Raw genomic sequence first — 25,459 nt, 5'->3', positions numbered from 1 at the left:
ACGGGAAATGTGTCCTGCCTCTGTGGGGAGGAACTACCCAGATGCAGGGCAAAGGCTGTGGCGTAGGACGGGCAGGGATGCACTCCCACGGCTCCCTCACGGGCGGCTGTGAAGGTCCAAGGAAGTGGCACACGTGCACACTAAAGTCCTTTGAAAACTGTAAAGTGCTACATGCGTGTGCAAGGTGGTGGGGGGTGTCGCAGTCCTAGAACTTCTCCAAGAGACTTTTGAGTCTTCAAAGACCACTACTCTCCTGGTTTTGATGTTACCTGTATTTGGCTGTTGCCTTTGAAAATGGGTGACCCCTGTTTGGTATCCAAGATGAGGGGAAGGGGGAAGAAACCTGTTAATTATGCATTACTTTTTCTGTAATTCCAGTGGAGTCTCCGCCTACACGTGTGTGTGCCTTGAGCAAATTCAGCTACACCCCCTCAGATGAGGAGGAGGGGGAGGCAGGCAGAGAAAGAGAGAGCTCCCAATTTCATCATTTTCCCCTTTACTCTTCCCTTGTTTATCCAGGCCTGGATGTCTCGTCTCCTGCTCCGTAGGACACAGACAAATAAATAGAAGTTAATAAAATTAAGCTTTAACTTTGGGTCATACAAGTGCCTAAGTTCTTGAGATTTAATATTAGCATAAGGACTTTTCACCACCTGCACTAACTTGCAAGGAAGTTAATAAAATTAAGCTTTAACTTTGGGTCATACAAGGGCCTAAGTTCTTGAGATTTAATATTAGCATAAGGACTTTTCACCACCTGCACTAACTTGCAACCCGCTTCTCCCCTCCCCGCCCCTAGGGCACAACTCCTCTGTGGCCCAGTCCCTCAGCTAACCAGAATTCTCAAACAACCAAAATGCCCCACTCCCTGTTACAGCCGAGTTCCAGGGACTTTGCTCCACCTTGGGTAAAAAGTTTAGAAAATTATAACTCTAACCAAGAACATTGATTTTTACACTTTTTCCCCAAACAAAATACTGTGCAAAACCCGTTTTCAAAGCAGATGAAGGCAGAGTTGCTGTGGTTGAGTCAGCGGGTGGAGGACAGAGCCTGCCACTCTCCCTTGCTGCCCACAGAAAACCCTAGGGCTCTGTGGGGTATGGTTTGAAACTACTGCTTTAGATCTTCCATGTGATAGATGGCCCAGAGGCTGGGACGCAGGCATGTGTCCCCCGCAAAGACCCTAGGAAATGAGACTGTGCGTGTGTCCCAAGGCATAGGGGTGCCCAGATAGTGGCCCATTCCTTTTGAGCAGTCTGTGGGCTGAGCCCTGGTGCCCTGGCAGGGGCCTTAGCCTAGCACCAGGCCACAGTCCCAGCCAGCACACAGTCCTTGGCCAGCCAGGGGCCTCTGTCTGCACCGAGGCCTCAAAGCTCACCATCCGTCTCTCCTCCCAGGCCGACGCCAAGATGGTGTGTGACGTGGTGAGTCGGATGGAAGACACTGAGCCCTTTTCTCCAGAACTGCTCTCAGCCATGATGCGGCTCTGGGGGGACTCAGGAATCCAAGAGTGCTTCAACCGGTCTCGGGAGTATCAGCTCAACGACTCTGCCAAATAGTGAGTGTCCCAGGCAGGAGGGAGGCCTGGAGGGGCATGATGCGGGATGGAAGGGATGGGGAATGGTGGGGCAAGGAGGGATTCTGAGGCTGTACCTGCTGTGAGATAGTCTAGCACAGGTGGGGGGTGTCAGGAAGGAAGAAGAGGGGCTTCTCTTCCTGTCCCCAGGATTAGGAAGAGGCCAGGGAAGGCAGAGGGCGCTAGAGACAACCAAACAGCAGAAATTCCCCGGGCCAGGACCTTGTCACCTGCTTGACCTGGAGCGTGCCTGGCATTCCAGAATGTAGGTTTTCTGTGTATCAGCTTTTGTTTTCTCTGGAGAGCCCTTGACCCCGTAAGTACAAATCAAGAGCCATAGAGGCAGAAAATAACTTAAACAGTGCCATTTTCTTTTGTTTTAGAGAAAATAATAAACTTTCCATTCCTCTATCTTTAAAATTAAAAATAAGGAATATGTAACTCCATTCAATAAATATAATAAATAATTAAACATATACTTGAATACTGTGTTATAACCAGATAAGAGGGAGGACAGAGGAAGGTAGAGGGAGGGCAGGAGGGACAGAGAAGACAAGAGGAAGGGAGAAGTGGGAAGTGGTAAAAGCCAGAGCAGGGTAGAAGGGATAGAAAGGGAAAAGGCATAGCTCTTCACGTGGCAGTGGGGTCTTGGTCTGCCAGCTGCGACTTTGTCACTTGAAGGTGTCTTCATTGATTATATGCCCTTGGCTCCTAGACTGGAGGCTCCAGAGCCCTGGGATTGTTGGTCTTGGTCAGGGACATATCTTCTGTCATGGAGATACTAGGATTGCACCTTGGCTTTCAGGAAACGCACCCCACTTTTGCAATCTGGTACCCAGGCTCTCAGGGAGGAGCCCCACTCTCTGAGGACGCATGTGCTCTGACCTGATCTGATTCAGCCATCCTTACCAGTGTTTTTCAGCCAGGGCCATTTTGCAATGTCTGAAGACATTTTTGATTGTGATGACAAGGGTGTTGCTCCTGGCATCTAGTGGGTAGAGGCCAGAGATGCTGCTAAATATTCTACAATGTACAGGACAGTCTCCACAATAAAGAATTATCTGGCCCAAAGCATCAGTAGTGCCAAGATTAAGAAACCCTGATCTCCACAATGCTGATGTAACAGAGGCTAGGGCCAACAAAACAGCATGCACTAGAGGACATTTAGACATTTTGATTGACTGTGTTGGCAGCTAACAAACTAGAGACATGAGTAAGGCCAGGAACATTTTCCCATGTCTATATACCTAGATTGTCCACGGGCAAATGCCTAAATCCTGTGTGTCCCAGGTGGTGGCTACCAGGCCCCCAGGCCCTGATGAGCCAGGGACCAAGGTGTGTCCCTAACCAAGACCTAGGGACACCTTGGTGGACAGGTATATGAGCCAAGAAGCTCAGTGTCCACAGCTCCCTGTGTATACTCAAATCACAGACCAAGAGCCAGGCCTCCTCCCCTGAGCCCAAGTCAGGCCAGGAAAGAGTGCTTTTCAGTGGGATCCTTCCAGGATCACCCAGTGTAACAGGGCAGGTGGGCCTTCAGAGCCCTGAAGCCAGAGAGGTCCTCCTTCCACCTCTCCCTCCCTGCCTCCTACTGGCCCAAATCCAGGACCCTGCCCCCACTGCCAGCTGTACCCTCAGGGGCTCCTCAGGGCCAGTGGCCCAAGTCTGTCTCCTGTTGGTGCATCAAATCATGCTCTCCACTGACATTTTTGGCTATTTCACTAATTATAATATGAATCCGTTGCAAAAACTTTAAAAAAATAATACAGAGGAGTGTAAAACAAAAAGTAATCTTCTACCCCTCCCAGTCCTGTTCCTCTCATTTTTAACCATTTCCATTTATCTGTCCCAGTGGTGTCTAGAGAAACCTGGTGCTAAAAAATAATACAGAGGAGTATAAAACAAAAAGTAATCTTCTACCCCTCCCAGTCCTATTCCTCTCATTTTTAACCATTTCCATTTATCTGTCCCAGTGGTGTCTAGAGAAACCTGGTGCTCCAACTTTAAATAGTATTTACTGACCCCCACTATAAAATCTGAGAAATTCAGCTCACCTTCCTTCCTTTCACCTCTCTCCACATCCATCGTCAATTTTTTTCTAGTTACAATATTATCTTTAGTTCTTCTGTTGGTTACCTTTATAAATTTAAGTAGGAAACTTGAGTCAGTATTTGTCAATTCCTCGCCAAGTGTATTAGTCCATTTTGTGTTGCTATAACAGAATACCTGAGACTGGGTAATTTATAAAGAAAAATGAAATTTATTGCTTACAGTTTCTGAAGCTGAGAAGTCCGAAGTCCATCTGGTGGTGGCGACAGTGACCCAAGGGTCTCACATTGCAAGGTGGTGGAAGCACAGAGAGCAGAGAGAGAGACAGACTCTCCTCTTCTTTTAAAGTCCTCGGAACCACACCCCTGACCACCATTTTTAATCCATTCACTACTGCAGGGTCCCACAATCCAATCACCTCTTCAAGGCTCCACCTTTCAATCCCCCCCCCCCCCCCCCCCCCCCTCTTAACAGTCATAGTGGGGGCTAAGTTTCTAATGAGTAAAACTTGGGGGACACAATTCAAGCTTCAATGAGTTTTGGAGGGACACAATTCAATCCACTACATTGGGTAAGCTGAGGAAATTCGCCTCTCTCTCTCTCTCTTGCTCTCATCTCTGCTCCCTTCCAAATTTTCAACTAATTTTCCAGTGGCAAGGTTTATGATATTGACATTCTCTTCTGTTATCCATGGTTAGGTCTTCTGCGTTTCATCTGTGGGAGAGGGTTCCATGGCAGGAAAGAGAGGAACACACAGATAGTCAGGGTGAGAAGGACCTTGAACATCTTTTAGTCCAGAGCTGTGTTGTTGTTGTTTTAGCGGTTAGATAAAATACATAATACCTTCTAATAAAATACATAAATAGATGAATGTAGAGTTGTTGTGATAGAAGGGAGAGGGAGGCCTAGTAGGGCTGTCACATTACACAATTCCAAAGGGTGCTATTTACATCCTGATACCCCAATCGCCATGTGCCCCCTAGAACAGCCCATTGCAGGGAAGGGACGAGGGCACAGAGAGACAAGGTCAGGTGTTGCCAGGCTCCTGCGTCTGCTCTTGCTGTCTCAGTGTGCCTTGACCCCTATTAGTAGGGCTGGCTCTTCCCCTCTGACTAATCACTTTGAGACAGGTCCCAGAAACCCAGAAACCCTGGGCAGATCTAACCAGGAGTTGTCAGAGGCACTGTCGTGGCTTAGTTTTAGCTTTGGTTTTTCCCAAGTCCAGTTCCCCACTGAATCGTCCCTGCTCTATGGCCACATTTCCTCTCCTTGCCTGCTCTTGAACCCACTCCCACCAGGCTCTTGCTCTTCCACCTACCGAGACTGCTCCTCACCAGGTCACCAGTGGCAGCTGCTCGGCTCCAGCTTCTTCTTACTCAGTGCTCGGTTTCCTCCTGGAGGCTACCAGCCTCTGCCTCCTCACTGGCCACCCTTCTCAGACTCCCTCGCTGCTCTTCCCAGCTTTCCTGGAGGCCCCGAGCTCTGTCCTTTCACCTGTTCCAGTCAAGCCTGGGTTATCTTCTCCAAGCTCATTGTGTGAAATTCCTTGTATGCTCAGACAACTCTCAAATTGACATCTCCAGCTCAGCCCTCCCTCCTGACTCCTGCCTGCTCAGTGTCTGTTTGGGCATCTAAACACATCTCACATTAACATGTGCCAGGCTGGCCGGTTAGCTCAGTTGGTTAGAGTGTGGTGCTGATAACACCAAGGTCCAGGGTTCGATCCCTGTACTGAACAACTGCCAAGAAAAAAAAAATGAACATGTGCCAGTGGAACTCCTGGTGCCCAGCCTCCCCGAAACCTGCTCTGCCTCACTCCCCCTCCCCCCAAAGGCATCTTCCTTCTACCACAAAGAGGCATCTTTAACTCGGCTCTTCCTCTCACATCCCACACCCAAGCCACCAGCAAATGTGACTCCCTTTTCAAATACATCCAGAATTCTGACCACTTCTTGTCCCCGCCCCAGCTACCACTGCTAAAACAACCCCCCGATGGGCCTCTCTGCTCCACTCTCATGGTCTGCTTGCATTACAGCAGTGCAGCCTTGACTTGAACACTCTTCTGGTTAGAATCTTCCAGGGGCTCTCATCTCACGCAGTATAAAAGCCCAAGTCCTTACAGTGACCTTCAGGGCCTCCCTGCTGTGCCCCACCCCCAAGTCCTGCCACTCTTGCCTCTGTTACCCACCCAGTTTCCCCCACTGCCTGCTCCCACCACATGTGCATCCCACCTCACTACTCCAGGTGCAGGTCTGTGTGCCCGCTGGTCCTTCTGCCGGGCCACTCGGAGCTCACTCCCTCATTCCCCTCAGCCTTCACCATGTCGTATAGCAGCCCCAGCCAGCCTCCCCCGTTACCCAGCCCCTGATTCTTCTCTCTGGCACTTACTACCTCCTGACATATTACATACCCTACTTGTCTGTTTATCATCTCCCACACATACACGCACACTGACACACATGCTAGAATGCAGGCTCTAAGAAGGTGGGAGGTCGTGGGTCCTGTTCCTTGCCCATCCCCAGTACCTGGAGCAGTAGGTAGGTGGGATATACAAGAGGTGCACATTCAACTTTGCTGCATCTCCACACCTCACCCCACCCTCCATGGCCATCTGCTTGCATGAGGCTTGGCCAACACAGGGAGAAACCCGAAGACCAGGTTGTCTATCTAAAGGGAGTTTGCTCTGGCTGAGATAGGAGGGGCAAGACCAAAGGCTTCCAGGCCTGGTGTCCGGCTGGAGGTTACAGCAGGTTGTCTTTTCAAGACCAGCACAGCTTATAAGAAGAGGCCATGGGAGCTTCTACAGGGGCTCAGTCAGGCTTAGGAGAGGAGGCCTGGAGTCCTATTTAAGCACATGGGCTCTAGATCCAGTCAGCACGCCCACCTCTCATGCAGTAGTGAACACAGTCCCACCAGCAAGCTGGCCCCCAGCAGGTCCTGGAGCAGCTGCAGCCTGGGACCCTACATCATCCCATGGCACAGACCCTCAGGGTCCTCCCTGTGGGCTGTGTGCAGTTCACCCTGGCACCAGTGATGGATGTCCTGGCTGGCCCCATGGATCACTGAATCTTCCTTCAGGCCTGGCCCCTCACTCGTGGGTTCCCAGATCCCACCATGGTTTTAGGTTCAAACCTAACCCATACAGAACCCAGAGCCCCTGCAGGCAGCATCCTCTGAGTGCTTGGCTTGAGGCCTGGGCAGGTGCAGTGTAAAGGTCAGGTTTGTCTCCAGAGCAAGTGGTGGCCTGGGGAAAGAGCCCTGATCCAGAAGACCTAAGCCCCAGGGAAAACCAGCCACTGTCCGGCTTTGTGGCCCTGGGCCTCACTCCAAGAGCATCAGATGGAAAGGGGCACACAGACCCCTTGGTAAATGAGAAGAAAGTCTGGAAAAGGCAGGCAGATACTCAGGGGCCTCTCAAAGCACTACAGAGTACTAGGAGCATGGACTCTGGAGCTCTGGCTCACAGTTTGTGCAGACTTGGACATGGAACTTACCTGCATTGAGCCCCCGTTTTCTAATTTATAAATGGTACATTTAACTCAGGGGGATTAAGGATGAAATATGATCACACTTGTACAGAAAAGAACCTACTGTTTTATTATTTTTAAAATGAAGAAATGACAAAATAGTATTACAAACATGGTAGTCTCATTCAAAAGTTTGGTCTGGTCTGTGTGCCTGGAGCTGCATGCACAGGCTTGCTGCATGCACAGCCCCTTTTAGTCTGAATTAGAGGCTTTTTGAGAATGTGAGGCCAGGACCATAAGATCCTTTTCCTCAGTCACCCCCACTGGCCCTGGAAGGGAGTGTTGCATCATCATTTCCACAGTTGGCCTGCGAGGGGCTCTGGCTGAAGCTGGACTCTGAAGGTGGTGGCCCAGCAAGCCCCGAGCAGCGCCCAGGTGTTTGGCCCATGGTCCCTTGTGTGTTGCCATCCTCAGCTACCTGGACAGCCTGGATCGGATCGGGGCTGCCGACTACCAGCCCACTGAGCAGGACATCCTTCGAACCAGGGTCAAAACCACCGGCATCGTAGAAACCCACTTCACATTCAAGAACCTCCACTTCAGGTGAGGCCCAGAGAGACACCCAGGCCCCAGCGGGGGTGGTTGAGAGACAGGAGACACCAGCTTCCACCTCATCTGATCTGGAGCACCCAGACATTGCCCTGCCTTGGGTGGCTTTCATGTTGGGGCAGGCAGTTAGATACCGGGAGCCTGTCTGAGTGTTGTTTTCTACCAAGTTCAGGGACTAGGGTGAGCAGAGGGGCTTCCTGGAAGAAGGGTCCTGCAGTGGAGCACTGCGGAACAGGGAGGATTTGGATGGACAAGGAGGGAAGACCTGTCCCTGAGGAGACTCCTGAGGGGGAAGAGAAAGGTCACCCAGGTGGCCCCTTGAAGATTGGGGGTATGGGGAGTAGTGGGGAAGGGGGGCAGGTAAGCCCAAGAAATATCTCTGAGGCCCGAAGGACCCATGTAATCCCAGAGCTGGAAGGGGCTTGGAGAGCAGCTGCTCACCCTGTCCCAGTACATATGGGGAGGCTGAAGCCTGAAAGGAGCACAGCTTTCCCTAGGCACAGAACACAGTGAAGACCCAGGGGCTCTGAGTGCATCAGAACAGGGGGCCTAAGGTACAAGGCCAGATTACTCAGGCCCTGCCTGAGGGTTGTTACACCACCTGGGGTAACCTCCAGGCACTGAGGCCTGGGAGCCCCTACCTGCCTTGCCTTCCAGGTATTGTTTCTGGGTGTCAGGTAGAGCAGGAGAGGCCAGGAGGGAAGAAGAGGACTGGGGCCTCAGGCTAGTGGACAGAGGCACAACCCTATTTCCTGGCCCTTTGCCCTGCCTGGGAGGGCTGGGTTCTAGGATTCCTTGTCTCCCCACATCCCCAGACTTTGCCCGCTCTTGTACAGACTGAGGGGGCTGAGGCTCTGCACTCAGGTTCCTAGGCCGAGCAGGTAGGCTCTCTGCAGTAGGCAGCCTCTCTGCAGGGCTGTGGGAGCTGCACTGGGCCCAACAGGAACCTCTAGGCCTCCACTGAACTGGGGAGCACAGCGGTAGGCCGAGCAGCCCCTAAGGTGCCTCCCCTGCCTTCCCAGTCTCCTCAATCTCTCCTGCTCACCTGTTGGGAGTACAGGACAGGGACCTTGGCTCAGCCCTGTCCAGCAGGCAGTCTGAGAATAAGCATTCTGGAGGGGCCGCATAGGCCATTGGCCAACCCCCCTATAGTTCAGATGGGGAGGCATGATCCACAGACGAGGGGATGAGACGCAGACCCATTTCCTTGCTGCAAGCCCTCTCTGATCTCGACCTGCAGCTGCTCTCCTATCTTGGGAGCCAGGGCTCCTGCCCACACAGGGTCAGGGCCCAGCCCTTCTGGCTGCTGTGTGCCTGCAGGTTCCCAGGTCCAGGACGCTGCAGCACTCCTTGCTCAGGGGGTTAGGGTGTGGGGCTGGCCTCTTACCTCCTGGACATAAGTCCCACTGCAGGAATTGCAGAAGGGGATGAGAGGCCAGGGGGCTTCAATCTGCTGGGGATTGCGAGGCAGGCACTGCTCTGTCTGCAGCCAGACCTGGGTCAGCCCTGGCTCCCCCACAGCTGGTCTCACCAAGGGTGTGGGCACATCCTCAGCCCTTGGTGTGTCACTTTCCCCATCCACATAACAGGGGACAGCCCAAGCCTGCCTCCCTCCCCACGCTGGTTTGGAGTTTGCCTATTGCACACACTTGGAAAGGAACAGCATGTAAGTGTGACATGGGAGGAGGACCTCTCAGAAGCGTTTCTTGGAGGCCAGCTGGTGTGCACCCCCTTAGTAAAATTCTTCAGATGCAGGGCAGGTCTTCACATCGCTAAGTATGAACAGCCCAGTGCTGAGGCAGACTCCAGGGCAGTGATGGCTGGCCTGATACTGGGGATGGCAGTGGTTCATCTGTCAGTCAGTACCTGAGCAAGGTCTCCTCGTGAGGCATCAAGCACACTTGCAGCTAGACACCCAGGTCTCCCCCCACCTGCCTGTACCCCACCGCCCACAGCTCCCCTGTCTCCCTGGCAGGCTGTTTGACGTTGGGGGTCAGCGATCTGAACGTAAGAAGTGGATCCATTGCTTTGAGGACGTCACGGCCATCATCTTCTGCGTCGCACTCAGCGGCTATGACCAGGTGCTCCATGAAGACGAAACCACGGTGAGTGGCCCTGGATCAACCCAGCCTGAGGTGGCACTGGCCGCAGACAGGCCAGCCCGGTGAGCGCTCAGGCCTTGGTTGCCCATGGTCGCCCTGGGGCCCCACTAGCTGTGGTGGCTGGGGGCTCCGTGGTACGGGCCACACCAGTGCATTCTTCTGACTCTACATTGCTGGGGCAAAGGCCTTGTGGTGGCAGCACAGCAGAGGGAGCCATGGGCCACCCAGCTCAGAGGCTGATGCAAGCTGATCCCACACAGCTCTGCAGGATGTAGGTTTGGGGCAGTAAGTGCTCAGTAAACTCAGCAGTCACGGAGACCATCAGGCTGAATAAAACTAAGAAAATCCTTAAAAAATTAGGGTGCAACAAAGCCAGAATGTATGTACAGCAGTCTTGGCCTTCAAAGACTTCCCTGGAACACTGGCCAGAGATGTGGGACAGGTGTTTGGGGCCAGAGGGCCGGGACCAGGAAGGGCTATAGGGATGAGACATGCTGGTGAGTGACACTTGTGGCTCTGGGCTCCTTTGTGGGATGCCAGATCAGGCTCTCACCTTTGGTTTGTGCAGCCCATTCAGCCTGGGGTCTCTAGCTTTGGCCTCTGAGGACTGCCAGAGTGGCTTCGGAAGGCGGACGCTCACCTGGAGAGAGGTGCGTCCTGCTTCTGGGCCTGAGCCTGGCTCTGCCACTCATTGCTTTGCTGCTGAATTTAGGCAGCACTCTTTGCCAGAGTGGCTTCGGAAGGCGGACGCTCACCTGGAGAGAGGTGCGTCCTGCCTCTGGGCCTGAGCCTGGCTCTGCCACTCATTGCTTTGCTGCTGAATTTAGGCAGCACTCTTTGTGCCTCAGTTACAGTGATTTGTAAAAGAGAATAATAATAGTGCCTGCCTTGGAGGGGGCTGTTGGCGATGGGATGAGATAATCTACATGCAGTACTTGGAACCGTTTCTGGCACAGCAGCACTTGAGCTGGTGTTGTCTTGTGTCTGGTGATTGCCCTGAGCCGGCTGGTCCACTAAGCAGTCCCCATCTAGGCTACAGCCCACAGGGCCAGCACATGCAGTACTTGGAACCGTTTCTGGCACAGCAGCACTTGAGCTGGTGTTGTCTTGTGTCTGGTAATTGCCCTGAGCCGGCTGGTCCACTAAGCAGTCCCCATCTAGGCTACAGCCCACAGGGCCAGAAGCCTGTCCACAGAGTCTGCAAGGGAAGCCAGGCCTTAAGCCTGGTCCAAAAGTTCACTGAAGACAAGCCCCAGCACTCCTGGGAGCAGAGCTCACAGACCATGGGGTCACACCCTGGCATGGTCTTCTCCTTCTGTCTGGAAATGCTCAGACCCTTTGCCCTGGGCCTCTCTAGGTCAGCATGGGGATTTGAGGCGAGGCCTGTCATCATGCTGGGCCTGAGCAAGGCCCGTCTTCTCTCTGAGTCTCAGTTTCCTCTTCAGTCCCAGCCCCGCTGGTCCCGCAGGGCTGCTGTGACGATGGGATGAGCTTTGGGGTGTGGGCTACAGGCACAATGCTATGGGGAGGAGGACCCGCCACCCTGAGGGGCTAACGCAGAGCAGTAGGGATTTCAGCAATTTGGGGCCAGTGCCACTGGCTGGGTGGGTGCCCTGGACCCGTGCCATGTGCAGCTTGCACACCTTGCTCTTCCTCTTTTATGCCCAGCTGCACCCTTGAGTTGGGTTTCGGCTGTTGTCTTTCTCAGTGGCCTCAGCAGGCTAGTCCTGACCCTGAGGGGTGATGGGGTAGACGCGAACCCGGGCTGTGCTTGAAACCAATTCAGTGACCACGCAAAGTCCAGGATGGCCCCCTGGCAATGTGCCCCACACAAGCCTGCCCCAGCACTGCCCTCATCTTCTACTGCTCCGCTGGTTGACACTGTGCTTTAGACCCGTTGCTCGCCGTCCCCTTGACCTCCTGTGCTCTGAGCTTCGCTTGGCTCATCTCCTGGAGTGTGACACTGCACCCGGCGTGGGCTTCAGGGAGAGTGAAAGTGCTGGAGGCTGGAGAGTGGGAGGGCCCCTCTCTCTGGAGCACGGCCTCTTCTGGACCTGCCTTGCCAGGCCTGCAGACAGCTTCAACCCACATCCTAGGCCCACCAGCCATGGGTTGGGGCTCTTGCTCGCCCCTGGAGCATAGTATAGATGCAGAGAGAGGTCTCGGTGGGCCTGGCAGCCTTGGTCACCAACCTCCATGGCCCCTCGGGTCCCTTGTGCATGTGGGGGCTGATATGGTGCCAGGTCTCACCGTGGAGCAGCATTCCCAATCTTTTCCTCTCCAGGCTGCCAGCCCCTGTAAGCAGCGCCCAGGTCCTGAGCACTTTCCCTCCAGTTTCCTTTGCCATCCTCTCTCTACTCTTCTTCTCTCACCCCCCTTCTTCTTCCCCATTTCTCCCACCCTTCTTCACAAGGGCTGGAGCCGAGGGCCTTGGGGAAGAAAGAGCATATGGGGCCAAGGTCAGGAAGGGGCTCTTCCTGGGTCCCTCCCTCCCCAAAGGTGGCACCTGCACAGCCTGGGGAAGAGCAGAGCCCCCCTCAGGGGGTTGGCTTCACCACCTGACAACAGCCTACAAAGGCAGGTCATTGCCACCAGGGCAGCAAGGACAATGCCACTGCCATAGAACTAAGCAGTTGCCGGTGTGTTCAAGGGACATGTACAGAGTCGGGTAGCTTGGGAGTCAGATGCACCTGGCCCAGGGCCTGGCGCCACCCTGCCAGCTATGATTGTGGGAAGTCACTCCACCGCCTCCTCTGTAAACGGTGATGATGGTAGACCAGGCTCGTGGGCAGTTGTGAGGACCGCTGGGCTGAGAGCTATGAGGGCCTGCACACAGGAATCATCACTCAATAAATGGCAGACACTGCTACTCCATCCACACGCCGTGGCTAGAGGACAGGTTGTAGGATGTGGATGCTCTGCCCCAGAGAGGCAAGAGCTAGGCACCAGTGACCCAGTCCTCGGTCCTCAGCCTTCCTCTCCGGTCAGCCCTGCACTTCCTTTCCTGGCCTGGGGAGAGTTGGGGCTGCCTAAGACAAAGGTGTCTAGAGGCAGCTCCTGGAGCTAGGCCAGGAGAGCCCTAGGGCTAGTGGCAGCCGCCCACCGGATCAGCCACACTATCTGCTGCTCCCTGGGACCCTGAGGGCCTCATCCTGTCCTCGTACCTGCTCTCAGCACCGCCCAGCCAGGCCTCCGGCCGCCACAACTTCTCCACCACCACTACCGCCACCTCCGCCTGCAGGGCCTAATCTTGCCAAACCAAGGCCAAAACCATGAGCAGATTCTGAGAGACCCTCCAAGCCCGGCAGGTATGAAGCTCCTCCCTCCAATCGAAACTGTCAGCTAAGAGTTGAAAGCAGCGGGTTCTCAGGGCAACGCTGGGTGACTTTGCTGTGAATGCCTGCCCCAGCCCGCTCCCTCACCCACCTCCTCACCAGCCAGCCGCTTGGCTTCGGTTCGTCCTCTCTATCCTGGCCTTCCGTCTCCAGACACCAGCCCATAGCCCCAGGACCATGTGGGCCTCTATGGGCCTGCATGGGGGCCTCAGCATGAACTGGCCTGGACTTCCTGGCCCTGAGGCTAGTTAAAACAATTTTTCAGTTTTTTCTCTCTCTTTCTCTCTCTGTTTTAATGTTTTGCTGCGTTTCATCTTGGGGTTCTTCTGGCCCCTCTACTGAGAAACCAGCCCCAACAAACAGTTCTTCCCGAGCTTCCTTCACCCCAGCCATAGCCCAGCCAGCAAATCACTCACTACACCAAGGCCACAGCAAGATCACCCCCGAGACGCTGTCCCCCTGGTGTCTGCTTCCAACTCTGGATTAATTCGAGGATCTCTTAGTCCTCGGTTAATGTTTCCCAACTGAATGCGTGCACCCTCCCAACCTTGCTGGCAAAACCAAATGAAACCCCGTAGAGAAATCTGCATGACCCGCGGTTCCATGTAGAATGTGTTCGATGGTGGTTGCGGCCCTGCCCTCTACGTGCATGGTGCATGTCCTGTCCCTGAGCTGGGCCTCTCCGGCAACATCACTGCCCAACCCAGGCCAGCTCTCTTCAGAGGGGAGCAGTATCTCCCCCGACCCCTGATCCTGCTGTGCCCCACCCTGCCTGCGTGTGGAATGAAGCAGGGACCACGTCTTGTTTGTCTTTGTGGGTCCTCCCGTCTCCATTCCCAGTGGTGCGCGCAGCCACTGTGGTGGACCCTTCCTTTGCTTGTCCTGCTGTGTTTTTTGGCTGCGGTGGGTCAGGGCCCTAGGCATTGCCAACCCTCACTCGCCTCTCTCCTCCATTGCAGAACCGCATGCACGAATCTCTGAAGCTTTTTGACAGCATCTGCAACAACAAATGGTTCACAGATACATCCATCATCCTATTTCTTAACAAGAAGGACATATTTGAAGAGAAGATCAAGAAGTCTCCGCTAACCATCTGCTTTCCTGAATACACAGGTAGAGACCCCTCCCCAGGAGAGCAGGGGCCTGCCCAGCCCCTTCTGACCACAGGAATTCTTGAAGGAGCATGCCCTTTCTCCAAAGCTCAGTCTACCTTTACTGTGCTTCTACCTTTACTGTGCTCTGCAGATATACCGGATTCTACCACGGAGAATCCAGCACAAAACAGGACCCCACCTCACCTCCAGAATGTGCTGTAGTGAGGGGGTTAGGGGCAGCTAACGGGGAAAGCAGGGCTGGGATCCTGGCTCTGCACCTGCTGGCTGTGTGATCTCGGCAACCTCTTGGAGCCTGAGATCTGTCATCTGTAAGCAGGTTATCTGTGAAGTGGGAACACCGAGATGATGAAGGGGCAACAAGCAGTAGCTTTGAGTCAGGTGGCTCAGGGTTCATGCCCCAGCTCTGGGCAGCTCACGTGGCCTCGCAGAGTTGCTGTGAGGATGAAATGAGCTCATAAATACACAGAACTTAGTACTTGGTGCATAGTAAGTGCCTACTGTGTGCTTGTTCTTATTGTTACTGTTGTGATTATTACTAACAAGCAGCTGAACAACACCTCTCACACGGGGTTACAGCAAAATTCAAATGGCCTAGTGGATGTGACAGAGCTTTGCAAGCAACCGAGCCCTGGCCACCTTGCAGAGGGTGCCAAGGACAAGAGGCCTGCTCTGCCAATGTTGCAATGGATTTACCTGACCATACGGTGGGTGGGCAGCTAGGAGGCAGCCTGATCAGGACCCCAAGGAGCTGTGAGGGTGGTAGCCCTGGTCAGGGGGCAGCAGTCATAGCAGGGCCCCAGAATAGCCCATGTGCTCATCAGCTCTTCCCAGATGGCCAGGCCCTGGCCAGATGTGAGTGGGAGAAGTGGGGCATACTCAGCCTCACCGGCCCTTGGGCCTGGAGGGCACAAGAGTGAGGACAGGCAGAGTCCCCGTAGAGTGGGAAGTGCCTGGGCTGAACGCCACATCCCTGACAGTGGGCTTGGGGCCAGGCAAGCAGCACAGCTCTCTCCACCTCCTGCCCCTCCACTCCACCCCGTTTCTCAAAATCAGGCTGACTGTCCTGTAGGCCAGGACTCCAGGAGCATCCAACCAGAGGTGGGCAGGACCCAGCCTCTCTCACCCCTGCCAGCCACCTTCCTCTTAGCCATAAGTTGGGGGCCTAAGGATCCTACCCTAGATGACCTGGACTTGTGGCCTGTGGGGCAGTGGATGCAGGCAGGGTGGGTCACTCACCAAGGCCAGTTTAGGGCTGGGGCAGGGAAGGAGAGGACCACTAACCACGGGAGTCTGAGTAGTAACCTGCAGTCCCAGGGATATTCCCCTTGCATTCAGCCCAGATTTAGCAAAGAGCTGTGGTCTGGTAGGCCCTTGAGGCCAGGACTGTTGTCCTGCATGCATGTGCCTGAGTGGCTGGGAGCCCTCCTCCGGGTATGCCCCCCTGAGCATTCTGCATGGCAGCCCACCCCAGCTTAGCACTGTGGCTCCAAACTCCAGCCCCCCTCAGCGGGTTGTCACAGCCCTGCTGGTGCTGGATCCAGATTCCTGGAGGCTGCAGAGGCTTCAGCACAAAGGCAGGATCCGGTTCTTCCTCTCCTCTGCGGACCAGCAGCTTGTCTCCTGGACACCCCTCTCCCTGGGCTCTTGCGGGAACCAGACCAATATGGTGCACCCTGAGGAAGGCAGCAAATAAGCCAGCCAGCCAGTTTTCAGTCTCCTGAGAATGGCCACCAGAAGAGTGAGGGAGTGAGGAGAAGGAGGAAGGAGGCCAGGGCGTCTCACAGACACCAAGCAGACCACAGGCCACGTTCCTCCCACCTTGTCCAGCAGTAGCCATGGCCTGCTCTGCAGGCTCACAAGCAGGGGAGCCTTGCCTATGTGGTGCGCGTCAGACAGGGGCCCACCTGCTTGAGACCAGTGCTTCCACGCCTCTTTGCATGTGACACGTGGTAAGATACAGTAGTACCCTTACGCGCAGGAGATATGTTCCAAGACCCCCAGTGGATACCTGAAACTACAGATAGTACCAGACCCTGTGCATACAAGGCTTTTTCCTATATGTACATACTTATGATAAAGTTTAATTTATAAATTAGGCACAGTACGAGATTAACAGTGATAANGCAGTAGCCATGGCCTGCTCTGCAGGCTCACAAGCAGGGGAGCCTTGCCTATGTGGTGCGCGTCAGACAGGGGCCCACCTGCTTGAGACCAGTGCTTCCACGCCTCTTTGCATGTGACACGTGGTAAGATACAGTAGTACCCTTACGCGCAGGAGATATGTTCATCAAACAGGGGCCCACCTGCATGAGACCAGTGCTTCCATGCCTCTTTGCATGTGACACGTGGTAAGATACAGTAGTACCCTTACGCGCAGGAGATATGTTCCAAGACCCCCAGTGGATACCTGAAACTACAGATAGTACCAGACCCTGTGCATACAAGGCTTTTTCCTATATGTACATACTTATGATAAAGTTTAATTTATAAATTAGGCACAGTACGAGATTGTTCTATTCTAAAAATAGAACAATTATAACAGTATATTATAATAAAAGTTATGTGAATGTTTATTTCTGGAACAGTGATAACTAAAAATAGAACAATTATAACAGTATATTATAATAAAAGTTATGTGAATGTTTATTTCTGGAGTTTTCCATGTAATATTTTCAGTCTGCAGTTGACTGCAGGCCACCAAAACCACAGGAAGCAGAATCGTGGATAAGGGGGAGCTACTGTGTAAAGTTTGCATGAGGGGTCAGTAGGCGCATATATAAAAGGAAAACAAGCTTCAGGAAACAGTTCTCACCCTTAATACAGGTGATGCCTGGGAGAGCTGATACTTTGTTTCTTTCATGATTTCTATCATGGATCTGAACTACTGACTGGATTTCATGACCCTCTGTGGATTCAGCTGAGCCATCAGGTTTCCCCCGCCCCCAGCAGGGTTCTTCCTCCTGGTTGTCTCTGAGCAGCCCTTGGCATCTGCTCCACAGCCCCAGCCCGATGCGCATGCTGGCCAGGCCGGGCTGCACTCACTCACGCCTGCCTGTTTCCTCCCGCAGGCCCCAGCGCCTTCACGGAAGCCGTGGCTTACATCCAGGCCCAGTATGAGAGCAAGAACAAGTCAGCCCACAAGGAGATCTACACCCACGTCACCTGTGCCACGGACACCAACAACATCCAGTTTGTCTTTGACGCCGTGACAGACGTCATCATCGCCAAAAACCTGCGAGGCTGTGGACTCTACTGAGCCCCGGCCACCCTGCCCAGCCAGCTGCCCACCCTTCCCCTGGAACCAGAGCTCCACCACCTCTCAGACCACTCTTTGAACTAGAGGAAGAGGAACCCAGAGGCTGGCAGCAAGCAGGGAGGGGGCACAACCTACCCCCCACCCCCACCCCCCTCCTCCAAGCCTGTGCTGCTGCCCAGACACCGGAACACGTGGTAACGCGGGGGCGGGGCTGGGGGGCGGAGTGCCACACACCACATGGCCAGGAGACACTGGCCTCTGCTTCATCTCTAAGTGTTTCATCTGGAGGTTGGGGGGTGGGAGAGGCAAGGCTGCTGTTGGGCCCAGAGTAGGCACGCCCTGCACTGGATGACTCACATGCCAAGCCCTGGGGTCTTCTCCTGTCACCTGGGGTTGTGCAGGTGGCAGAGACAGCCCTGCAGCAGGGTGCGGGCAGATTGTGGGTAGTAGGAGCCATCTCTCAGCTTTGCCTGGGGTCTCTGTGATTGAGGGCAGCTCCGTCACCAAAGCCAGCTGGGACCAGCTTGGAGTGGGTCTGAGGGCTCAAGCCTCGGCAAGTGCCTCCCCTTCCCTCCCCTTGGATCTCAGTCCTTCCTTCCCTGTGTCATCCTTCCTTGGTCATCATCCTCCCGGGAAGCCCCATTCCCTGACTCCTCCTAGGCCTGGAAATACTTCTGAGACTGACTGATTGTGAAGGTAGGAGTTGGGAGGGGTCGAGTCCTGCGCCTGTACAGAGCTGGGGAAGGGGTGGGAAGCGACAGGCAGGGGGGATGCGTTGAGGGAAGCAGCTCTTGTGGTGACTGGGCTGGGGCCTCACCCCCAGTGTTTGCAGGCCCAAGGGTGACCCATCTGCTCTCTCAGTGGCCTGGGACTCAGCAGCTGCTCCAGGGTATGGCTGGATGTGCTTTTCCTTCTCCACTGCACAGCGAATCCAACTCAAACCAGCAGGGGCAGGCAGAGGCCTTTGGGCTGGGCTTTCTGTAGTTGGGGAGGCCAATGTGTGGCCCAGGCCCCTGTGGCCAACCCCCGCATTTTGCTCCATCTTTGTGAAGAAATCGAGGAGTTTGTCTGCAGCCGTTGGTGTCCTCCCAGCTCCTAGCTGCAGGCAGGTGAATGGAACCAACACCCTGGACTGTGAGCTATGAGGGGCTTGGGCCAGCTCAAACACAGACCACCACCCCCCACTCTGGGGGGTGGATCCCAGGATCCCTTGGAGGCAGCTTTGCTACAGAGATCCCTGAGCAGAAAGGGGTGGGGTGTCCTCTCCTGGTGACCCTGGCCCTGGCTGGCCTTGGGTAATCAACACACGACTCTCACTCCTAAGCGGCTCCAGTTGCTGATGCCACAGCGACACCCGAGGCAGGCCCTGTGCACTTGTGTGGCAGGCTGTGCCTAGGGACCCAGATGTGCCCCTGGGAGGAGAGAGGGCTGAAGGCTGCCCCTTGAGAGGCCTCTGCCTCCTTCCTCGAGCCCTCTGTTCTCCCATCCTCCACACTGGGTACAGCTCAGTCCTGGGCCAGGCAGGACCCATGGACTCCCACATGTAGCCCCCCTGGACTTCCTAGGGGCAAGGAAGAGCCCCATGCCAACAGCTCTAGGCTTGTTGGTTCGAAAAGGCACAGAGCTCAGGGTGGTGCATGGGAGATCCAGGGACCTTCCCTCGTACCACATGCCTGCAGGGATGGGTGCCTCAGGGGAGCCTTTCCCCAGCCTGGCTGTCTTGCTACTGCCTCTGGCAGCCATGCTGCAGGAGCCACCCCATCGGCCCAAGTCCACTAACATTTTGTTTGCCTCTGTCGTGTTCCGGACCTTGCTCCAGGTGCTGGGACGTGGCAGAGGACAGGCCCTTGGGGCCAAAAATCTCAATGTCCTGCCATGGGCAGCCAGGGCCAGTTAAGCCATTTGCCCAACTTTGAGGACATTGTTATTTCCTGACATCACCACCCTCGTGAGGCCAGCTGTGCCCTAACTGTGCTCCAGACTGTGACCCAAGACTCAAAAGCAGCTGGTGAGATGGGGGATGCTGGCCAAGCTCCACCTGTAAGGCTATCACTGTGGAGGTGGAAGCCACTGGCCCTCAGTCCCAGGGTTCTCCATCTCCCCCTGCTGCCTCCCTCACCCCACAGTGGCTGTGGCCAGAGCAACAGGCTGGTGTCAGGACCCTGGGTTCAGCCCTTCCCCTTCTGTAGAATTGGGGGGCAGAGGAGCCATTCCTTTGGGCCTTCCTGCCCTTCCAACCCCAGGCTGCCTTTTTCTTCTCTCCACTGCTCGGTTTCTTGCGCTGCTCTCCTCTCCCAGCCCGGCCTGCTGAGGAGAGGGTTTCCGGGGAGAACTTCTGCCCCTGGGCACCACGTCTCCCATCCATGTCATCACTGATGGCTCCACTGTGGGGAGGGACAGCTGAGGGTAACAGATGACTTTTGGCTCCGTCGTGGATACGGGTGTGGGGGGAAATGCTGTGAGTGACCGGACATGGGTGGGTCTCTTACCCACAGGGTGCACCCCCAAAGGGCCATGTTGAGCTCTCTGAATGGCTGTAATGTAGCAGCCCAAGGGGGAACTGATTTCTAGGAAGGGCGCCTTTGCCAAACTTGTGAAAATGTGCCTGCCACTTAGAAGCCTGTGAGCAAGTTCTGTGCCCTGCACCACATGGCCATCACAAGAGCCGGGTCTTGGCCCTTCCTCTGAGCTCTGATAGAGTCCCCAAGGCTCTCTGGCCTGAGCAAGGGGCAGGAGGTGCCTGAGACCCAGGAGAGGTTCTGTTGGACTCTGGCTTGAGGAAGGTGTGGCCTGCCCAGCCCTGAGCAGAGAGCACAGCCTCGGTTCCTTGCCAACAGCTGTGGCATTCTGAGGTCCATAACCACCTTCCCTGGAGGCCTGACATGCCTGGTGTCCCAACCCTTTCCCCCCCTCCAGCCCCAGCAGAGCCTAAGGGCTTGTGGCTACATACTCCTACATGGGGTGGTAGACAGAGCCCAGGCAGTAGGCCACCACCATATCTGGTGCCCGGAGGCAGCTCCGCCTCCTAGCCCCCTCTCCAGCTCAGCTCCATGCCCTGCTGGTGGGAACTGGAGGCGCTCCTGCCCTCCATGGACTGCACCAGGTGTCACTGAGTGTCCCCAGGAGCAGCCAGCAACCTCAAGTGCCCACTCTCCATAACCAGGCTGTCTGCAAACCCCCAACAGGGAAGGCACAGGAGTCATGTCACTGAAGGCCTTCCCTTCTGCCAGCCTGAGTGAGTCCTGCAGGGGGGAGATTATCCCACTGCTCCCACCTAGCACATTTTTTACAGCTGATACTCGAGTGGTTGATTCTGGAACTTCTTATCTTTAGCCTGTATCCATGCTGACCCCTCCCCACCCCTTTTTTTTCTCTTGGTCTGACCTAGCACACTCTTCACCCCTCTTGGCAAGTAAATCCACCACAATCGGGGATGGTTATTAAATGAGCCCTCACTCTCTTTCCTGCAGACCAGGTAGTAGCCTGAACACCCCCTTCTTGAGAAGTCAAGGGCACAAAGCCTCTTCTAGCTGCCTCTGCTCTTGTCTGAGCCTTCTGGGAGCCTCACGCACAACCTGGCTGTTCTCAGGAACCCCAGACCTGAGGCTCTCTGCCTCCATGGCCACCAGAGATTTAATCTGGGGTGCTGAAGGCAAGCACCTGCAGACAGTTTCCCCTTCTTGGGCCATAAGCCTACACAGAGTGAAGCGTCCCAGCAGCCCAGGAGGCAGGGCTGGGAGTTAGCTGCTGTGAGGGGGTCTGTGGTCGGGCTCCCCATTCCCCATACCCTCAGCAAGAAGAGTCCTAAACCCACCCTGCTCAGGGACAGACCCCACTCCAGTTGGAGGCCCCTGTCAGGGAAGGGGCAGGTTGGGGCAAAAGTAGAAAGAATGGCCCCCAATCTGAAGTCCTGAACCCTCTCAGTGAGAGAGATGCTCCCGCTGGAAGGGCAGCTCTCATCCCCAGGCCCAGTGAACCAAGACCACCAGCATAAACCCACAGGCTTCCCAGCACAGCCAGCAGCTCCAATGCACCTGCCCCTATGGCCCATTCTCTCCTCACCCCTCCTCCCCACATCCCCCATGTCAATTCTCCCAGCACTGGGCAGCTGGGCCCCTCACCTCCTGGTCACCTACTGGTTCTGAGCTGTCCCCTGGCTCTCCCCAGTATACACCCCTGCTGCGCATCCTCTTCCTCCCCATCCCCGGCAGAGGTGGGCTCGGGTGCCCTATTCCCTCCTTAGCAAAGCCTTTTTTAGGTGCAGCCGTCCCTACTCCCAGTCCCACCGCCGCCACCCACCCCATATTAACTGTAATTTTGTTAAGAAGATTGACTTGTTGGTTTAATAAACCTCTAGTTATTGTAATAATTTATTGGCTGCCATAATGTATTTATTAGTCACCTACCATTAATAAAAAGTGCCAGCTTTTTCTAGCGTGAGTGTGATGTATTGTGTCAGTAACCAAGGAGATTCTGCCAGGTGCACATGTCCTCGTGTCCTGCCTGGTCCTGGTCCAGGGACTGCAGGCAGCCTGGCAGAGTGGGCACAGTTCTGCTGGGGCCAGGATTCTGGGCAACTGGGTGCCCTGCCCACCTCTCAGGAGTGTCCTGGGGTAGGAGGCCAGTCTGCCCTGCACCGAACCTTCCTTCCTGTCCTAGTGTGCCTGGTGCTGGCCTCGACACTGCTGTGGGTGATGTGGCAGTGGGACCACGGCCGTACTGGCACAGCATGCATGCTGCTCTCAGGCTCCACTGTAGCCTGAGGCAAGTGGAGGACTTGGAGGAGACAGCCCGGGGTGGGTTCCCAGTGGCTCTGCGGGAAGGTGACAGCAGAGAGGTGGCTGTTAGCTGTGACCCCTGGCTTTCTCTTTTCTCACATGGTGTTGTCTCCATTTCGAATGTACTCTAGGGCCTGTTTCCTCTTGGGAAGCTTGTAAGGACAAGCTGTGCTCTCAGCTCCTTGGTGATGGGTTCTAGTCAGTGTGTGGAGGGGATGGCAGTGAGACCTGGAGGGTGTGGGGGGTCTCAGTGCCGGCACCTCCCCCGCCCCGCAGCAGCACCCATCCTCACTGCCTTCCCCAGTCTCCAAGATCAGTCTTCCTTTCAAGGCCCACTCCGAGGCCCTCTCCCCACAAAACCAGGTCTGACTGTGCACGTCCTCTACTGCATGGATGCCCCACCCCCATTCTGTGCCACTCCCAGGACCTCAGGCCCTGTTAATGTGTGCTCACTGTCTCTCCCCAGCTAGACTGTGAGCTCTCAGAGAGCAGGGGCCTGGCCATTCCCACACCCCCATAGCAGCCTAGCAGAGGGCTTTGCACAGAGATGCCAGTCAGTGTTGGCTAGAAGAACGAGTGGGTGAGTGTGTGGGTGAGTATGTGAGTGCGTGAGTGCATGCTCTGCAGCCCTGAGGCAGAGGGGCTATAGAGGGGCTAAGCCTCAGCAGGTGGAATTGGCAGACCTGGATTTCCCCTCCAGGCCTAAGCCCAGTGGCCTCTGGAGGAAGAGACTTTCAGCCTAGCCTGTGCTCTGCTCAGGTCACCCTGGTGCTGCTTTTGGTCCTGAGAGTGCCCACATGTTCCCACTGCATCCTGCAGCGTCTGTAGACCACGGTGGGGCTTGGGTGAGATGTGCAGTGGAGTCGGGAGCTTGCCTCTGGTGGTGGGTTTTCAGCTTTTGGTTGAGCAGCTGTTGGATGTGGTGCCTCTGCAGGGTGGGGAGGCCTTTGCCCACTGAACCCTTGGGAGCTCAGAGCCTCAGTGCTCTGCCCTCATAGGTGGTCCAGTGAGCCTGAGTGCTCACACTTCTAGGCCCGGAACACGGGTTCACTTGGACTCCTAGGAAATCTCCACCTGCCCTTCTCTGAGCAGCCTCCATTGAAATAGCACAGGCAGTCTTGCTCCTCCCTGAGTGGGACCATGCAAATGACAGGGAGACTTTTGGGGAACTGAGAATGAAATTTGCTGGTTGAAGCTAGGAGAGTGATGAGATCATATGAGTTTACTGAATTTGTTTAGCAGAATAAAAGGACAATACCATTTACTGCAGATCCTAGAGGTGGTCGTAAAACCATGTCAGTTGTCTAGTTGCTCCCAAGGGGCGACTTAGAACTCAGTGCCCCCGCCACCCACTGGCTTTAGCCAGTAAGAGAGGGATTGGGCTGATGCCCTGTACAGGTCGCTGGTATCATAATGCAGGCATGGAAGAGATTACTGAAGGAAGGTTTGGCCATAAAATGCATGGAGCCAGCCAGGACCCTCTTTTTTTTTTTTTTTAATTCATTTTTAATAAGATTTTTGCCACTACAAACCCATGGTCTTACATACTAATGCCTCTCTTTCTGTGGAATAAAGTCCAAGGACTGGAATTGCTGGGCCACAGGACCCTCTGTTAGTGTTAACTTCTTGAAAGGCCACAGACTGCCAATATTGACTGGAGAAACCCACTGCCTAAGTTCTAGATCTGGCCCAGAGCCAGCTGCAAGTCTCTGCTCTTTGGGTCCCAGCTGTGTCACCTTGGTGTTCCATAAGGGTGGATGACTTTTAGTGACACTTGGCAGGCAGGCAAAGGACTGGGTGTGGCACAGGCACAGAGTGGGCTGGTTGACCAGTGCTGGTCACTTCGTCATCTTCCTTATGCTCCTTCTGCTCAGACAGGGGAAGCAGCAACTTACGCAGCTGCCACCATGTGCTCCTCCCGGGGACTGCGTCCGCCTGCCATGAGCAGTGTCCCACAGTAGACATCCACTCCCGTCTCTTCCTGTTGCTTGTTTCATTCAGTCTCCTTACTCCAGGGTAGATTTTAGCCTGGATTACCTCTGGGCCTGTGCTTCAGCCCCACCAAGCAGGTTTGCCGTGGACAGATTCCCAGGGCTAGGACAGGGATCTTGGGGAAAAAGAGAGGTTGTCCCCCTTCCTAGCTTCCAGTGCAAAAATGGGTTAGTTCACAGAGAAACATGGTCCTCTGTACGGCCAAGAAGCAGATTACCCAAGTGAACGTGCTTGGCATCCCAACGTAGAATCAGTCCTTTGTACGGCCAAGAAGCAGATTACCCAAGTGAACGTGCTTGGCATCCCAACGTAGAATCAGTCAGTCGTGGCCCAGGGCAAAAGGCTGTCCTCCTCAGATTCGGTTTTTTTCAGGGTGCCCATAATATTCATCCATTTGCTAACACACTTCTGTGAGCAAGACAGCACTTCCCATCAGCCTTGCTTAAAACCCCTTGCAAGGTCAAATGTGGCTGAGTTGGGCTTGGCTAGAGGAGGTATGGCTGGTCCCCCAAGCACTTGTGGAAGCATCCCTGGGCAGGAGCACCTCCCCTGAGTGGTGGCCCCCCGAGGATGCCAGCAGTACCTGACTTCTCCTCAAACCATAGAAGGGGCCTTGAATCCCTTGCCACTCCCAAAGTATATCCGTCACCCACAGAGTGGGCCCAGGAGAAAAGGTCCAGACCGAAAAGGCCAACGCCCAGTTCTCCAGTGCCAGTCCAGTGCCACCACCACCTCAACACATATGCGGGTACACGTGCACACATGCATAGAACACACACGCATACACCCATGCCAGGAGACCTCACATGGCTGGAGACTTTGCAGTGGGGAGAGCCTGTGTCATCCTGTCCTCACCCTCCCCTAGACAGCCATGGTTGGTTCCCAGCCAGCCTGTACCATTAGTCCAAGACACCTCTGCTGCTGAGGTGCTCTGAAAGCTGAGACTGAGATGCACTGGGATGTGTTGCCGACTGCAAGTTCCATCTATTAGCCTGTCGGTGGAAGCCCCTCCTGAGCTGCCGAGGAGCCTGGTCCCCCTCTCTCAAACCTAACTCTTCTTCTCTTTCTCTGTCTCGTGTCCCCCCTCTTGCTGTCTGTCTTGCTCTCTTCCTCCCCACCTGGGGCTGCAGAACCGCATGCACGAGTCTCTCATGCTCTTCGACTCCATCTGTAACAACAA

At 54.9% G+C, this 25,459-nt stretch overlaps 1 protein-coding gene across 3 annotated transcripts in view; it reads left to right on the top strand.

Annotated features, from left to right (window-relative positions):
- The window catches only part of GNAO1 (guanine nucleotide binding protein (G protein), alpha activating activity polypeptide O), a 181,068-nt gene that overhangs the window by 149,969 nt on the left and 5,640 nt on the right, over nt 1-25,459 (top strand). For 2 of the 3 annotated variants that reach the window (XR_550524.1, XM_008573337.1), the window contains exons 4-7: nt 1,398-1,558; nt 7,567-7,695; nt 9,677-9,806; nt 14,098-14,251. Coding sequence is in view for 2 of the 3 variants with exons in the window: in XM_008573337.1 (XP_008571559.1) it covers nt 1,398-1,558; nt 7,567-7,695; nt 9,677-9,806; nt 14,098-14,251 (574 nt within the window). In the remaining variant the exon portion in view is untranslated. Of the gene's footprint in view, nt 1-1,397; nt 1,559-7,566; nt 7,696-9,676; nt 9,807-14,097; nt 14,252-17,321; nt 17,556-25,459 lie in introns of those variants that run through there. The other variant, XM_008573338.1, reaches the window with a different exon arrangement.

Source organism: Galeopterus variegatus, unplaced genomic scaffold, assembly GCF_000696425.1.
Source record: "Galeopterus variegatus unplaced genomic scaffold, G_variegatus-3.0.2 Scaffold904, whole genome shotgun sequence".
Classification (NCBI taxonomy): Eukaryota; Metazoa; Chordata; class Mammalia; order Dermoptera; family Cynocephalidae; genus Galeopterus; species Galeopterus variegatus.
The sequence above is the reverse complement of the archived record's forward strand: the minus strand, read 5'-3'. Positions and strand labels throughout refer to the sequence as shown.